We start from the raw sequence: 16,165 nt of genomic DNA, 5'->3' as shown, positions 1-16,165 counted from the left end.
AACTTTACTGAGAATGTGCTGTTTGAAAAAATGAAAAAAACCTCAGTGATGTAACAATAAAGTGATTGTTTTGCAAAAGTCTCCAAATGTTAAGAATATGCTTAGCAAATTGTTACCAGAGCTTTCTATGGCTAGACAAATCAATGTTGTTAGGAGATGGTGCTGCTGCACTCAGTTTGTTTACTTTGGTTTTGTGCGTCTGCCTGCCTTCTCAAAAAACTTGCTTGGAGCCAGACTGTAGCAGCCCTCTCTGTCTTTTCATAATTGATCAGGGGATGACTGGCTTCCCTGAGGGTTAAGACGTGGCAACTTTTTTCTGTTTGCTCAGCATCTCAATGCAGTAGTTCAAACATTGTTCACACCAGCTGGCAGTGTAATGCCATATGCACATCCTGTCAAAGCAACTGTTGTCATGGATACTAGAAAGTACTAGAAAACCAACCCCTTGATTCTAATCAAAAATGTACTTTACCCCATCAGAGGTGAATCGGATGTTTTTTTGAAAGCAGATTGATCAAGTGAATCTTTACTCTGTGCACCTAAATTTTTTATCACATATCATGTGCTAACGATTTTGTTTTTGATGACTCCATGGATCTCTGCCTACCAAGACATTTTCCTGGAGTCTGTTGCAAGGAGTTTTTGATGGGTCATACCTGTTCATTGCTTATATTGTCAATAGGTTGCTTCTAGTGAAGAAATCAACTTAGTTTTGACATTTCACATCTGTTTTGTTTGCAACATGATCTCATGGTAACCCAGCGATTTACATTTTTGTGTGCTGCTACTCTTTTGGGTTTGTGTCCAGTTATTTCTATTACCATTTGTTTAGTACTGGCAACAGCATTAATCAAAGATATCATTTCTAGTTATACTTTTCTGCTCCTCTGGAAACTGACTGGAAAATTAAATCTTTATGCTTTAGTGTGATAATTTTACTTATAGTTCTAAGAAGATTTGTGTTTAAAATCACAGGTGTCATAAGAGGGTACAAAATTACATTTTATCTAAAACATATATTTAATCATTAATGACAACCACCAGTAATATAATCAACCGTGTTTTAATTTGTTACAACGTCCCTTTTTCATCATTAAAATGAAGACCCTAGTTTTTCATATTGTAAGCATTTTCCCTGCCTGCAATCTACAGTACAGAATCCCCGTTAATCCACTTCCAAGATATCTGATGTTGATTTGTCAATTTTAATTACAGCTTCCAGTAACATTTGAAGTCTTACGCTTCTGCACCAAAATGATATTATGAATATGCAAATCTATGGTAATAAGAGGGGGAGGGGGTCATTTCTGTTGAACACACACACAGTGGATGAATCCCTAGCGGAAACAAGTCTATTGATGCAGTTTACATCAGTTTGTAATGCACTATAAGATTTTCTCTTCCTGTAGTGTTCTACAAAAACTCTTAACTGCATATGTTGCAGTTTCATGGTCAGTTCTAGGTTTGAAAAAAACTTGTGAATCTAATTTAATGAAATACCTGTATGTGTTATAAAAGCAAAGAAAAACTGATGTAGTACAAACTGATGACTATATGAGGGGAAAATAAACATTGAAGAAAAAAAGTACTGGTTGTTGAAGAAAAAGGTGACTGTAACACAAGAGTTTCATTTTATATGCATCCTCAATTACCGTGACTTTAGTAATAAAATTGAGATCACAGCTTAAGGAAACAAACTTTATGAATAATATTTTTTTGGCTTGCAGGCACTACAAGCAGCAAGACAGCTTCTTCTTCAGCAGCAAACCAGTGGTCTGAAATCTCCAAAGGGAAACGACAAACAGAGAACATTGCAGGTCAGCAGGCTATTACTGATCTTTTGTAGCAGCAATAATTGAAAATCTTCAGAAATTTGAGCACATTTTTTTATAAAGTGAATATTATATTCCAGTGTACACACAAAAATGGTAGAATAAGATTCACATAATTGGCCCTGCATATGATTTCTTGAAATAGGTTATAGTTTACAGCATGATTTTTAAAACTCCATTTGATCAAGTTACCAGCAGTCATTATTTGGGGTGGAGGGAGAGGCTAGTTGCTAAATGATTAGATTTGTGTCTATCATAAATTAGATGAACGATAAAACAGCATTTCTGCTTTCAAGTAATAATAGAACAAATAACTAGCTCTAAATAACTTCAGTGCACAAGATACTTAATATGAGTATATATAGATATAGATGAGACATAAAATCAACTTCTACCATTTACTAAACATTCATTGCCAGGCTGAAAGCAGACCTGTTTACGTTTTGGATTGATGCCCACTGATGATTACACCTGCTGTTGGAGTTTTGACCTCTAAAAATGGGTAGACAATCTTTGCTTACTCATCACTGCAGATCTGTAGTAATCTCTTCAATTGTTAAAATAAAATGAACTCCGAGATCAATTGGAAGAAGTCTGGGTGAATTACATACAGGACCCTCACTATAAAGCTATCTTTACAAGTTCTACAAAAGTATGTTTACAGTGAGTAACATTCTGTGGAGAAAACATTTTCTATGGTTATTCTTTTAGAGAAGAAGTAAAGCTGTTTCTGATTGTGCTGTTACAGTGTTTTACAATGAGGAGGTAGCTCTACATACTGGAATTCTTGGTAGATGTTCAGTCGAATCATTTTTCTTGTTTACTTGGAAAGACAGGAACTTTGTTGACCCTGCAAAACACCAATCAAAACATTCCTTTGTGTTGTTTTGCATCAAGACAAGAACAGAAAAAATGCTCGCTGTCTTGCAAAAATGTGGCCTGTTCCCCTTATTATGACAATTTCCTCAACTTGTTCTGTTTTAAATTATATCAGCAATTAGCATATTTTCAACCTTATTTTTAGGTTTAAATTGCAGTGTGAGAGTGTGCTCTCCTCTCAGCTAATTAGTGCTATCAAGGAACAGTAGGTTAGCTCATTAGTACCATGTGCATTTAATTAGAGAAGAGAAAATTGGAGTTAACTCATGGTTAATATTTTCACAGAGTGCTACAATGCCAACACCTTCATTTGGAGTCACACCCCTGCATAACTAATTATGCTCTAGTGACATATAGGATGCGTGTTTAGTGAGAGCACCAAACTGTTGACAGAATTGTTCAGAGAAATGTGTGGGATCTTTTCTGCTACCAAAATGGTTGGATAAAGCAGGTAATTTGCTTGATCACTGTACTTAAGCCTGAATTAATATTGCTTGTTAAGCATTGAACAAAACTATAGCTGTACAAAAACAAACTAATTGCAGTTTTCAAAATGCAAAATATGACTCATATTATTTGATTGATTGAAGGATGGATCTTAACAGATTAATGTTAGGCTAGAATATTTGGGCAATTGGTCGGCTTTGGTGCAAATGATTTATAGTTGTAAATAAAACATCAGCTGGGATTCCATGATGGCTCAGCCAGTTTATCCAATGATTACCTGAGACATGCCGATCAGGAACTCCCCAGCCTGTACTGAGCTAGCTGGACGCATCTGGGGCAACAGTAGGCATGCAGCAATTGCCCCTCAGGATCACCTGTTTACAGAAGCGAGATTTGACCAGGAATTGATATCTAAAACAACAACAATAATATGTATTTATAGAGCACCTTTAACGTAATAAAACGTCCCAGGGTGCTTCACAGGAGCATTATCAAACAAAATTTGACACCGAGCCACATAATAGAAACATAGAAACATAGAAAATAGGTGCAGGAGTAGGCCATTCGGCCCTTCTAGCCTGCACCGCCATTCAATGAGTTCATGGCTGAATGTGCAACTTCCTGCTTTTTCGCCATACCCCTTGATCCCCCGAGTAGTAAGGACTACATCTAACTCCCTTTTGAATATATTTAGTGAATTGGCCTCAACAACTTTCTATGGTAGAGAATTCCACAGGTTCACCAATCTCTGGGTGAAGAAGTTTCTCCTCATCTTGGTCCTAAATGGCTTACCCCTTATCCTTAGACTGTGACCCCTGGTTCTGGATTTCCCCAACATTGGGAACATTCTTCCTGCATCTAACCTGTATAAACCCGTCAAAATTTTAAACGTTTCTATGAGGTCCCCTCTCATTCTTCTGAACTCCAGTGAATACAAGCCCAGTTGATCCAGTCTTTCTTGATAGGTCAGTCCCACCATCCCGGGAATCAGTCTGGTGAACCTTCGCTGCACTCCCTCAATAGCAAGAATGTCCTTCCTCAAGTTAGGAGACCAAAACTGTACACAATACTCCAGGTGTGGCCTCACCAAGGCCCTGTACAACTGTAGCAACACCTCCCTGCCCTTGTACTCAAATCCCCTCGCTATGAAGGCCAACATGCCATTTGCTTTCTTAACCGCCTGCTGTACCTGCATGCCAACCTTCAATGACTGATGTACCATGACACCCAGGTCTCGTTGCACCTCCCCTTTTCCTAATCTGTCACCATTCTGATAATAGTCTGTCTCTCTGTTTTTACCACCAAAGTGGATAACCTCACATTTATCCACATTATACTTCATCTGCCATGCATTTGCCCACTCACCTAACCTATCCAAGTCACTCTGCAGCCTCATAGCATCCTCCTCGCAGCTCACACTGCCACCCAACTTAGTGTCATCAGCAAATTTGGAGAGATTACATTTAATCCCCTCGTCTAAATCATTAATGTACAGTGTAAATAGCTGGGGCCCCCTAATAAGGAGATATTAGGGCAGACTTGGCCAAAGAGGTAGGTTTTAAGGAGCGAGTTAAAGGAGGAAAGAGACGTAGAGAGGTGGAGAGGATTAGGGCGGGAATTACAGAGCTTAGAGCCTTGGTAGCTGAAGGCACGGCCGCCAATGATGGAGCGATTAAAATCAGGATTACACAGGAGGCTAGATTGGAGGAGTGCAGATATCTCGGAGGGTTGTGGGGCTGGAGACGTTTACAAAGATAGGGAGGGGCGAGGCCATAGAAAAAAGGAAGCACTTGGATTTATACAGCACCTTTCACGACCACCGGACATCTCAAAGCACTTTACAGTCAATGAAGTACTTTTGGAGTGTAGTCACTGTTGTAATGTGGGAAACGCGGCAGCCAATTTGCACACAGCAAGCTCCCACAAACAGCAATGTGATAATGACCAGATAATCTGTTTTTGTTACATTGATTGAGGGATAAATATTGACCAGAACACTGGGGATAACTCCAGGCTCTTCTTTGAAATAATGCCATGGTTTAATGTCTCTTCCGAAAAACAGTACCTCCGAAAGTGCAACACTCCCTCAGCACTGCACTAGAGTGTCAGCCTAGATTTTTGTGCTCAAGTCCCTGGAGTTGGACTTGAACCCATAATCTTCTGACTCAGAAGCGAGAGTGCTACCCACTGAGCATGGTGGGATTTGAAAACACGAATGAGAATTTTAGAATCAAGGCATTGCTTAACCGGAGGTCATGTCGATCAGCAAACACAGGGATGATGATGATGATGGGTGAGTTAGGACATGGCCAGTAGATTTTTGGATGACCTCAAGTTTACAGAGGGTGGAAGATGAGAGGCTGACCAGGGGTGCTTTGGAATAGTCAAGTCTAGAGATAACAAAAGCATGTTGAGGATTTCAGCAGCAAATAAGCTGAGGCAGGGGTGGAGTCAGACGATGTTATGGAGGTGGAAATAGGCGGTCTTCGTGATGGCACAGATATTTCTCTGGAAGCTCATTCAGGTCAAATACAACACCAAGGTTGCGAGCAATCTGATTCAGCCTCAGACAGTTGCCAGGGAGAGAGATGAAGTTGGTGGATAGGGAACAGAATTCATGGTGGGGACCGAAGACAATAGCTGGTATTTTCTGTACCTGGACGGGTGGGGGCTTTGCGTCAGTGGGGCCTATCCAGCGCATTACCCGGCCCGATTAAATGGTGCCGGTCTGATGACGTCATCCATGACGCGTTTTCAGCCGGTAGATTTAAAGCAGCCATGGCCACATTGCATTTGAAGTTTCATCTAGTAGTGTGTAGTCACTGCACTGGAGCTTTTGATTGTTCCAAACATTTGGAAACAAGACTGCATCGAAGCAGAGGGCTGCAGCCAGGTTCACCGATGACTCCCTCGATACGCTTGTGGAGAGAATCAGAGCCACGCAGGGGGGACCTCTTCTCTTCCGATGGGCGGAAGATACCTCCCCAGAAGACAAAAAGAGCCTAGCTCCAAATTGCATAGGAAATGAACAGCAGGGACATGTTCAGGAGGACCTGGGTGCAATACCGGAAATGTTTCAATGATCTCATTAGATCAGGAAAGGTGAGTACAAAGCTACACTCAACTCCATCCTGCTGTGCCTCTCATCACATCCCCATCACTCTGCCTTCCCTACCCTACTCCTGCACATCCTTACTCACACCAACATACCTTGCACCTCCACCTGTCCCTCTTTCAATATCTACGTTATCACATCCCCATCTTACTAGCCACCCCTCACACACACCCTCATCCGAACACAATCATACCAACTAACCACACACAAGGAGGCAATTTGCCATTGCCACTCCACTCCATCATAGTCTCCTTCTAAAGATCTAATTGCACTCATTCCATCGCTCTCACTCAATCTTCACTTCTTTCCCTCCTTGCAAGAAAAGAAAGTCCACATGGAGAGGGAGAGAAGTGGAGGTGGAACACCATCATTTGTCACCTCACAACAGCAGAGGAGGCTGCGTTCGAAGTTTCTGGATTTGCCGAGTAGCTCGAGGTGGGAGACGGAAAGATGGGGACACCTGGTGACAGAATTACATATCAAATAGTTACATGGCGTAAATCAATCACTCATGGGGACTGCTATCATCAGCCACTGAATGGTCATCATGTGCATAATGGCATCTGTACCCATTATTCATCTAACTCATTTCTTTACTTTCCCACAGGTCCATCAAGAGTCACCCCCTCCCCCTCCCACCCGCCCATCCTCCATCTCACTATACAGGAGGAAGAGGACAACGACTCCTCAGAGGAGCCTCCATCTTCTGAGGGTGCACCATCACCAGACATAAGCGCACCCAGCACCAGTGCAGATACGCATACCTCGGTGGGTTCCATGTGAGATAGAGTGTGTTGTCACCTGGTGTGTCACAATTCAAAAGTGAGCAAGGGGAGATGGTGGTGACAGGGACAGTAGTGGAGACTCCTCACCGGAGACCGCAGGACAGTCCCAGCTCTGCTCAGCTGCATGCAGATGCTGAGCCTCGGGGGCCCTTCAGAAAGAGGACAATCCTGGAGGTGCAGGAAGAAGTACAGGAGGCTTTAACAGGTTTTGCGACCGCGATGTCTGCAAATGTTCAGAGAAAGGAGGAGTCCATCTCCAACATGAGCACCACCATGTCACAGGTGCTGGTGACTGTAGGCTCTTCCATGGAAAGGATGGCCACCTGCATGGAGCAGCTGATGTGCCACTCAAATGAGTACATGCTACCTATGGAGAATATACGGCAGAGGCTCCTGGACCTCCTCTGAAGGAGGGATGTCAGCATAGACGTGGGACCTCATGGCCCCACTGATGTGCAGCAAGGTGCTCTCTGGCTCCTTGCTAGCAGGGAAGTACGGGTAGCCCATGAGAGGGATGATGGTGAGAGGGGACATGGAAGTGTGTGCTCCTCTCAAAGCACTTGCCCTTCTCCCCCATTGTCACCCCCTCAGTCAGAGACTCAGATGCCTCCTCAGACAGCAATGGCCGAGTTTGCCCCTGCACAATGGCAGAAAGAGCAGACTTTGGCGAGGCCATCACAGGCTCCAAAACCCAGAGGATGTCCGCCAAAAGTGTCTAAGCAGTCGTAGCAGGGAAGTGAGCAGGCTGCCTCTACCTCTGCTAAAACCACAGGAGTAGCACCTCGTAGAAGCATGCGTAAGAGAAAGATGATACACAAGTTGATTCACAAGGGTAGCCACTTGGGTGTTTTGCTCAATGTTAATATCAAATTTCCATTAACGTGATCTCAACCATAAAAATCTTTATTCTCACCACTTTCCAGTCTTGGAGAAATTTGTATGTACCTTTAGAAGTAGCTTAGTGAGTTGTAGTGAATGGTGAGACATAACGGTATCTCCACCAATGGTACATGACTTGGTCATTGTGGGGATGGTTTATGGTGTTGCTGTGGGGTGGTGCTAACCTGATGCAGCATATGGTAGCCATATGGGTGTACAGTGTAAAGGTAATTAAATCTGGCCATCCCTGGCCTCCCGGGCAGCAATGTGCTCGGGTACTGATGTCCTGTGCAGCCTCAGGTGGTTATGGAGAAGGTTGTTGGTGTTGTTGTGAGTGCTGCTGGTGTGCCTGGTGCTGCTGGTGTTGGGGCTCATCGTAGTCAGATTCTGAGGACCAAAGTGAGAGAGTGTAAATAGCACACATGGAATTCATGGCAGATGAAGTAGAGTTGACAGAAGTTATTCTGGCAATGGTGAGAGAGGTTCTTCCAATGAGGTGACACTGGATGGAGACTTTGCTGGAAATACTTACAGCTTGCAGAAAGTTGAATCTGTGTTGGCAATGTAGTCAGCAATAGCTTCTGCCTGAGGAAAGTTGTGAGGTAGGAGCTTTATAGTACATTTGATGGTGTCAAATAATCAGCGAGGTTAATGGTCACTCAACTCCCGCCTCACATTGACAGACATGGTTCCCGAACTGTGTCAATCCTATGGCCATGCAGGGAAATTTGAAATGTAGTGGGGGGGAAATGCTCTTAAGTGTCTGACAACAAGCTTATAATGATTGCAATTAGGTCGCCTGCCTCTGCCAGTCGGGTCGCTGCCGCACTGCCCGAGGGAAAGGCACGCGGGGACGGGATGACGCCCCAGCACGTACCCCAGAAAATTCCAGCCAATGGCTTTGGTCCTCTCAATATTTTAGTTGGAGGAAATTTTTGCTCATCCAGTACTGGATGTCGGACAAGCAGTCAGAGAAGGGTGGTAGTGAGGTAGAGCTGGTGGTGTCAGCGTACATGTGTGACAACTGATGCTGTGTTTTCGGATGATGTAATGATTCCTAGTGGAAATGCATGTGTGTGACAACAGAATTGAGCTCCACTGGGGTGCTCCTACAATTGAATGTTTTGTTAGCAATTGGGTTCCAGACTTACATATGAATAATTGCTCTTGAGAGTGGTACTTGTGGGCTCTTGTGTGTTAGATTACTCTTTATGGGTGAGTCCCATCTCACCGTATACAATAGTGTCTATCCTTGCCTTGAGACTAGTTAAACTTTCAGTGCCTGGAAAATGAACACCAAACTATGGGGCCAAAATTCAGAGTCTTGGAAAGACCTGTTACTGCCCGTTTGCAGCAGCCATGTGGTGGTCAACTGGCCGCCCCGACCCAAATTGAGGTCAGGGATTTTTCGGCCTGGACCCGATTCCACCCCCGATGCTGATAACCGCCGCAAGCACGTCATCAGAACATGCATCGTCGCTCTCCCGCACCTGAAAAAGATACCGACAGAAATTCACCTCACAAAATCGTAGCCCCACCGCATGGTTCCCCAACAGCTTTTTCTGTCGGTGCACCTTATCCGGAGTGTGTACGGCCCGGCAGTGCAGTGGCCCTTCAAGGGAAGGGCCCTCTGCCGCGGCCGCCATGTATTTATTTTTGCCGGCCGACTTCCCGATCAGCCGACAAGATAGTGCCCACGGGTTCGGCCAGGCCGCCAACGGGCAGCCTGACGCCTCCTCTTGGGTGCCAGGTTGCTAGCCTGGCCAAAACCTTTCCTGGTGGCCCAGTGGCTGAAGATTTAAAATGACTGATTCTCTCCCCTTTAACGGAGGGGAGAGAGCGTGGTGACGCACTTGCGTTGTGACATCATCACCACTCCACCACTGAGTAACAGTGGCAGAGTCCCGGTCCCGACCCAAATTCAGCCCCTCAGCCTGCCTTCCTGTCGATCTTCCGTCCCCACTATGACTGACTTCTGATTGGACTTTGAAAAAAATCCTGAAAATCGATCGGAAGACCGCCTCATGGATCCCAGCGGTAAAACCAGGTAAAAAGTCATAGGTGCGCCAGCTTTCTGGAGTTCCTGAATTTCAGCCCCTATGTCTGTTAATTTCTTTTACCTACTGACTTATCCTGTGCCTCCATAAGATCTTACTACATTCTTTGAGAGAGGAAGAGCATCACATTAGATCTTGTCTTAAGTTTATAATTAGTACATTTTTTAATCAAATAATTATACAATATAATTATATATTTGCCATACAAAGTCTAGCGTTTAATTCTTCAAGTGTACAAACTAATTTCTAAAATCTATGCTAACTCTTTGGAATTGATTTAAAATATTTCCATGGTTTTTTTTGTCTCCTTGAATGTCTTATCACATCTGAGTCTACAATAATCTAAACTATTTCTTGGAAATGTCAATTTTTCTCTGTCAGGAATTTCAAACTGACAAATTTCTTCTCGAGTTAGCTTTCTTCTTGCTAGATTTTCAAACCAACTCCTCTGATTCAGACAGAAGCAATCTTTTATATCCCAGGAAAGAGTTATCAGGACTCCTGGATTTTGAATATCCTGCTACTCAAATTTAACAAGAGACTGTCAGCATCTAGAAATAGAATCAATCCCATAGCATCATATAAAATTAAATTATTCCTCTCTCCAGTCTGTAACTTGCAAAACTTGCAACATTGTGACAAAATAAGCTTGATACAGGAACCTGAACTGTATTCAGCTTTTTGAAGCTGCTTAGTTACCGTGACTGGATTTACAGAAATAGCCACTAAACCATGACTAGACAGAAATACCTCACTTTTATCTCAGCCACTATCAGGCCACATCAGCCTTGTTGATGGAAGATAGATAAATTTTAGGTTTCCAAAACAGACCTATTTGCTCTATAGTGGTAGACCAGCAAAAGTAATAGTCGGACCATGTTGAACTTGTAGTTATTTCACAACTTGTCAGCCTAATAAGATGCATAATGTTGTTATCATCATAGGCAGACCCTCGAAATCGAGGAAGACTCTACTCCACTCTAGAAGTGAGTTCTCAGGTGACTGTATAGTCTGATGTAGGGATTACAGTCCCTGTAACAGGTGGGGCAGACAGTTGAAGGGAAGGGTGGGTGGGGAGACTGGTTTGCCGCACGCTCCTTCCGCTGTCTGAGCTTGATTTCTGTATGCTCTCGGCGACGAGACTCGAGGCGCTCAGCGCCATCCTGGATGCTCTTCCTCCATTTTGGGCGGTCTTGGACCAGGGATTCCCAGGTGCCGGTGGAGATATTGCACTTCATCAAGGAGGCTTTGAGGATGCCCTTGAAATGTTTCCTCTCCCACCTGGGGCTCGCTTGCTGTGTAGGAGTTCCGAGTAGTACGCTTGCTTAGGGAATCTCGTGTTGGGCATGCGGACGATGTGGCCCGCCCAATGGAGCTGGTCAGGTGTGGTCAGTGCTTCGATGCTGGGTATGTTGGCCTGAGCGAGAACACTGACATTGGTGCGCCTAACCTCCCAGTGGATTTGCAGGATCTTGTGGAGGCAGCACTGGTGGTAGTTCTCCAGCACTTTGAGGTGTCTAGTGTATATAGTCCACGACTCTTGAGCCATATAGGAGGGCGGGAATCACTACAACCCTGTAGCTCGTAAGCTTAGTGCCAGATTTGAGATACTGGTCTTCAAACACTCTCTTCCTCAGGCGACCGAAGGCTGCACTGGCACACTGGAGGCAGTGTTGGACCTCGCCATCGATGTCTGCCCTTGTTGATAGTAGGCTCCCGAGGTATGGAAAATAGTCTACATTGTCCAAGGCCCGCTGTAGATTTTGATGGCCGGGGGGCAGTGCTGTGCGGTGGGGTCAGGTTGGTGGAGGACCTTAGTCTTATGGATGTTTGCTGTAAGGCCCATGCTTTCGTATGCCTTGGTGAAGATGTTGACGATGGCTTGGATTTCAGCCTCTGAATGTGCGCAGTCTGCATACTGTAGCTCGACGACAGAGGATGGGACGACCTTGGATCTAGCCTGGAGGCGACGAAGATTGAACAGGTTCCCATTGGTTCTATAGTTTAGTTCCATTCCAGCGGGAGCTTGTTGAGAATGAGATGGAGCATTGCAGCAAGGAAGATCGGGAAGAGCGTTGATGCGATGACGCAGCCCTGTTTGACACCAGTCCGGACGTGAATTGCGTCTGTGGTGGATCCAGTTGGTCAAGATCATGGCTTGCATGTTATCATGGAGCAGGAGGAGGATGGTGATTAACTTTTGGGTGCAGCCGAAACGGAGAAGGACACTCCATAGTCCCTCGCGGTTAACAGTGTCAAAGGCCTTTGTGAGGTCAAAGAAGGCCATGTTCAAGGGTTCGTGCTGTTCCCTGCATTTTTCTTACAGTTGTCGCGCAATGAAGATCATGTCCGTTGTACCCATTAGTGGACGGAATACGCATTGTGACTCTAGGAGGAGCTCTTCAGCCACAGGGAGAAAACAGTTGAGGTTATGTATCTTTATCCTTTTTACCGAAGACATTCAGCACATGTATCTTTATCCTTTTTACCGATTTATCTCTTAACACACAGTTTTTCTTATTTTTGTACATATTTTATGGTTCTAGTTTCCTTGATAACTATATGTGTAAGGCCATTTTGACCCTATATATACACCAAATACTAACTTAGTTGGCAGAGGCCCAAAGATCAATTGCTGCCAAAAGTTACATTTGAAGTAACATCAGAGTGCTATCTGTACACCTTCATTACAAAAATCGCACTTCTAGTACTTAAAGGAGATTTATTTTCTTGTTACAACTGAATTCTTAAATTATGGACTGGAATTTCAGTTGGAGGCATTTTCGGGCAATAATGGCGGCTGGGTGGTGATTTTGTGCCGGGAAATGGTTTGCATTGGCATCCACAAAATTCAGCAGCTGAACCGTGAGTGTGGGGCAGAGAGCTAAGGGAGGCATTCCACACTTTTCGTAAGGCGCTAGACCAGATGAGCAACTGAAAATCCGTTGCTAAAGAATCAGCTTCGGTGCGCCCTAAGAGAGGCCTTTCTGCAGAAAAAAAATCGGAACACTAAGCACAGAAAACATTCCCAATACATTACTGACCACCAAATAAAGATAAATCGCAAAAGAAAACAAATAAAAACAAGCAGACTTACCTCATGGAGTTATCCCTTCCCTCACCGCTGCCGAAACAGCTCGGGTGCTGCTCCAAACAAATTTCACAATACTGTCGCAACCAAAGGCGTTGCATACCTGCACGACGCTCAGTGCCTCCGGGCAGTACTGCTCAGCGCCTCCGCAACACCGCCACCAAATGTCCCGACGGGGCACTGGAAGCTAGCCTCCCAGGGGGTACCCATTTCCACAGCCATTACTGCCCTTCCAGGACGCAAACAGAGGCGGTATCAGAATGAAAATGGAGTTCAACGTCTTCAATAGATCCAGGATATGCAATGGAAAGCTGTAGTTTTCTATGAAATAAACCACAATGATGTCTGTCCTTAAAATTCATTATTGTCACAGGAATGTTGAATTTACATGGTCTCAACTGGAAAGAACCTAAATTATCCTTGCGGGGGGAAAAAACAGGAGAAATGCCTATTTTTCAACTTGGTAACATTGAAATGTGCTATTGGAGGAATGAAAACTTAGCAACCAATTATAGCACACCTGTAATAATCACCTGTTCATGCTTCTGAAACAACCACTTAATCAGTACAAATGCCTAAAAGTTCATATCCGGCTGAAGTGTGTGTAATTTAAGAACGTAAGTAATAGAGGCAGGAGTTGGCCAAATGGCCCCTCGAGCTACTCCTCCGTTCATTAAGATCAACTTCACATTCCTGCCCTATCCGTATATCTCTTGATTCCCTTAGTGTCAAAAAATCTATCAATCTTAGTCTTGAATATACTCAACAGCTGAGCATCCAGTAGAAAACGGGCTCAACAAAATTTGAGAAAAATGTTTTACTGACCAGACCCTGGACATTCTTGTAAGCTCTATTGTGGATAAAGGTGAGTACAGTTCTGGTGGGGAGGAAGGCCCCCAAATATGCAGGAGAGGCAACAGCATGGCAGCACTTCACGGAAACATTCAAATGGTGTCAACAATTTCAAGGACACGGTGAGAGGTCTGGATAATGTTACGCAACTTAAAGAGCACAAAGGTAAGGCATGAATATTGCTTTAAATTAACAGTACCGGATTTATATAAAGGAAAATCGTAGTTAGAAATACACACAAAAATTACTACTGACACATGGAAATGTTAGCAAGAATGTAATAAGTAAGGGGTAGTAGAAGTGAAAATTGCAGGGTTATCCAAATTACATTATACATGACATGATGAGAGAGAGAGAATTTGCTGCATGATAGAATTTTCTTCCATAAAATTAATTCACTTTGACTATATTTTAAGATCTCAAATTCTTCAATTGTGCAGAAAAGAAAATGTTCTTGAAGGGCAAAATGGCATCAACACTGAAAGTAGTGCTAACCTCCATTGCCAATACATTTTGATGGGTGTCCTGCCTTTACGGACCAAGTGGTGCAACCTAATCACAACCTCCCTGAGGCTATGCAGTCACTGCTCTGCCACGTCCAAGTTGCTGATTCTGTTGCGGTACACCTGCTGCCTGAGTTAGTACCTGTTGTAGGCTGTGCACCTGTTATAGCTTCTGCACTCCCAGCCTGCCTTCCTCCCCATCTCTTCTGCAAGATGCCTGCCAATGACTGCTACATCCATCCTCTCCAAAAAAATAATCCTGTGCTTGATTCACTTGTCACTGCCATGCTGATGCTTCAAAACCTGACCTAAAAGAAAATGCTCACTTTTCAGTTTGATTGTGTAGCTGCAGAATGCTTCACAAGTTCATCATTAATAATCTGAATAAGCAAAACTCAGATTTGTGGTTCATTAATTTAGAGATGAGAAACCTTGTAACCGAATTAAATGTTGATGACTAAATCAGTAATGCTTTCTTACAATATTATACTTTTACTTGTGTCTACTTTTTTATGCCAAAATGAGCAGAAAGGAAACTATTTTCCCATGTGATTTATCTCTGTAAATCACTGTCCCTATTTATCTTATTTATACAACACATATATGTGATGTTAAAAACAAGTTAAAATTGGGGTTTTCAAAATGAGTACATGCTTATTTGTAAACCAGTGGGTGATAATACATAAATAATATCCTGCCATACAGTTGAGTTTCTGTTCGGCTGCTGAGCATGGAGAAGTGAAATGTAGCAGTAAATAAGAAGCAAATAATTGAACATAAGAACATAAGAATTAGGAACAGGAGTAGACCATCTAGCCCCTTGAGCCTGCTCCGCCACTCAACAAAATCATGGCTGATCTGGCCGTGGACTCAGCTCCACTTACCCGCCCGCTCCCCATAACCCTTAATTCCCTTATTGGTTAAAAATCTATCTATCTGTGATTTGAATACATTCAATGAGCTAGCCTCAACTGCTTCCCTGGGCAGAGAATTCCACAGATTCACAACCCTCTGGGAGAAGAAATACCTTCTCAACTCGGTTTTAAATTGGCTCCCCTGTATTTTGAGGGTGTGCCCCCTAGTTCTAGTCTCCCCAACCAGTGGAAACAACCTCTCTGCCTCTATCTTGTCTATCCCTTTCATTATTTTAAATGTTTCTATAAGATCACCCCTCATCCTTCGGAACTCCAACGAATAAAGACCCAGTCTACTCAATGTATCATCATAAGGTAAACCCCTCATCTCCAGAATCAGCCTAGTGAATCGTCTCTGTACCCCCTCCAAAGCTATTATATCCTTCCTTAAGTAAGGTGACCAAAACTGCACGCAGTACTCCAGGTGCGGCCTCACCAATACCCTGTACAGTTGCAGCAGGACCTCCCTGCTTTTGTACTCCATCCCTCTCGCAATGAAGGCCAACATTCCATTCGCCTTCCTGATTACCTGCTGCACCTGCAAACTAACTTTTTGGGATTCATGCACAAGGACCCCCAGGTCCCTCTGCACCGCAGCATGTTGTAATTTCTCCCCATTCAAATAATATTTCCTTTTGCTGTTTTTTTTTCCAAGGTGGATGACCTCACATTTTCCGACATTGTATTCTATCTGCCAAACCTTAGCCCATTCGCTTAACCTATCTAAATCTCTTTGCAGCCTCTCTGTGTCCTCTACACAACCCGCTTTCCCACTAATCTTTGTGTCATCTGCAAATTTTGTTACACTACA

At 43.7% G+C, this 16,165-nt stretch overlaps 1 protein-coding gene across 14 annotated transcripts in view; it reads left to right on the top strand.

Annotated features, from left to right (window-relative positions):
* Positions 1 to 16,165, top strand: part of foxp2 (forkhead box P2) — a 906,820-nt gene that overhangs the window by 742,724 nt on the left and 147,931 nt on the right. For 13 of the 14 annotated variants that reach the window (XM_070900364.1, XM_070900362.1, XM_070900365.1 and 10 more), the window contains one exon: positions 1,728 to 1,817. In XM_070900364.1, the coding sequence (XP_070756465.1) occupies positions 1,728 to 1,817 (90 nt within the window). Of the gene's footprint in view, positions 1 to 1,727; positions 1,818 to 3,089; positions 3,163 to 16,165 lie in introns of those variants that run through there. The other variant, XM_070900370.1, reaches the window with a different exon arrangement.

The sequence above is a fragment of the Pristiophorus japonicus genome, chromosome 15, assembly GCF_044704955.1.
Source record: "Pristiophorus japonicus isolate sPriJap1 chromosome 15, sPriJap1.hap1, whole genome shotgun sequence".
Lineage (NCBI taxonomy): Eukaryota > Metazoa > Chordata > Chondrichthyes > Pristiophoridae > Pristiophorus > Pristiophorus japonicus.
This window is presented reverse-complemented; position numbering and strand designations above follow the sequence as displayed.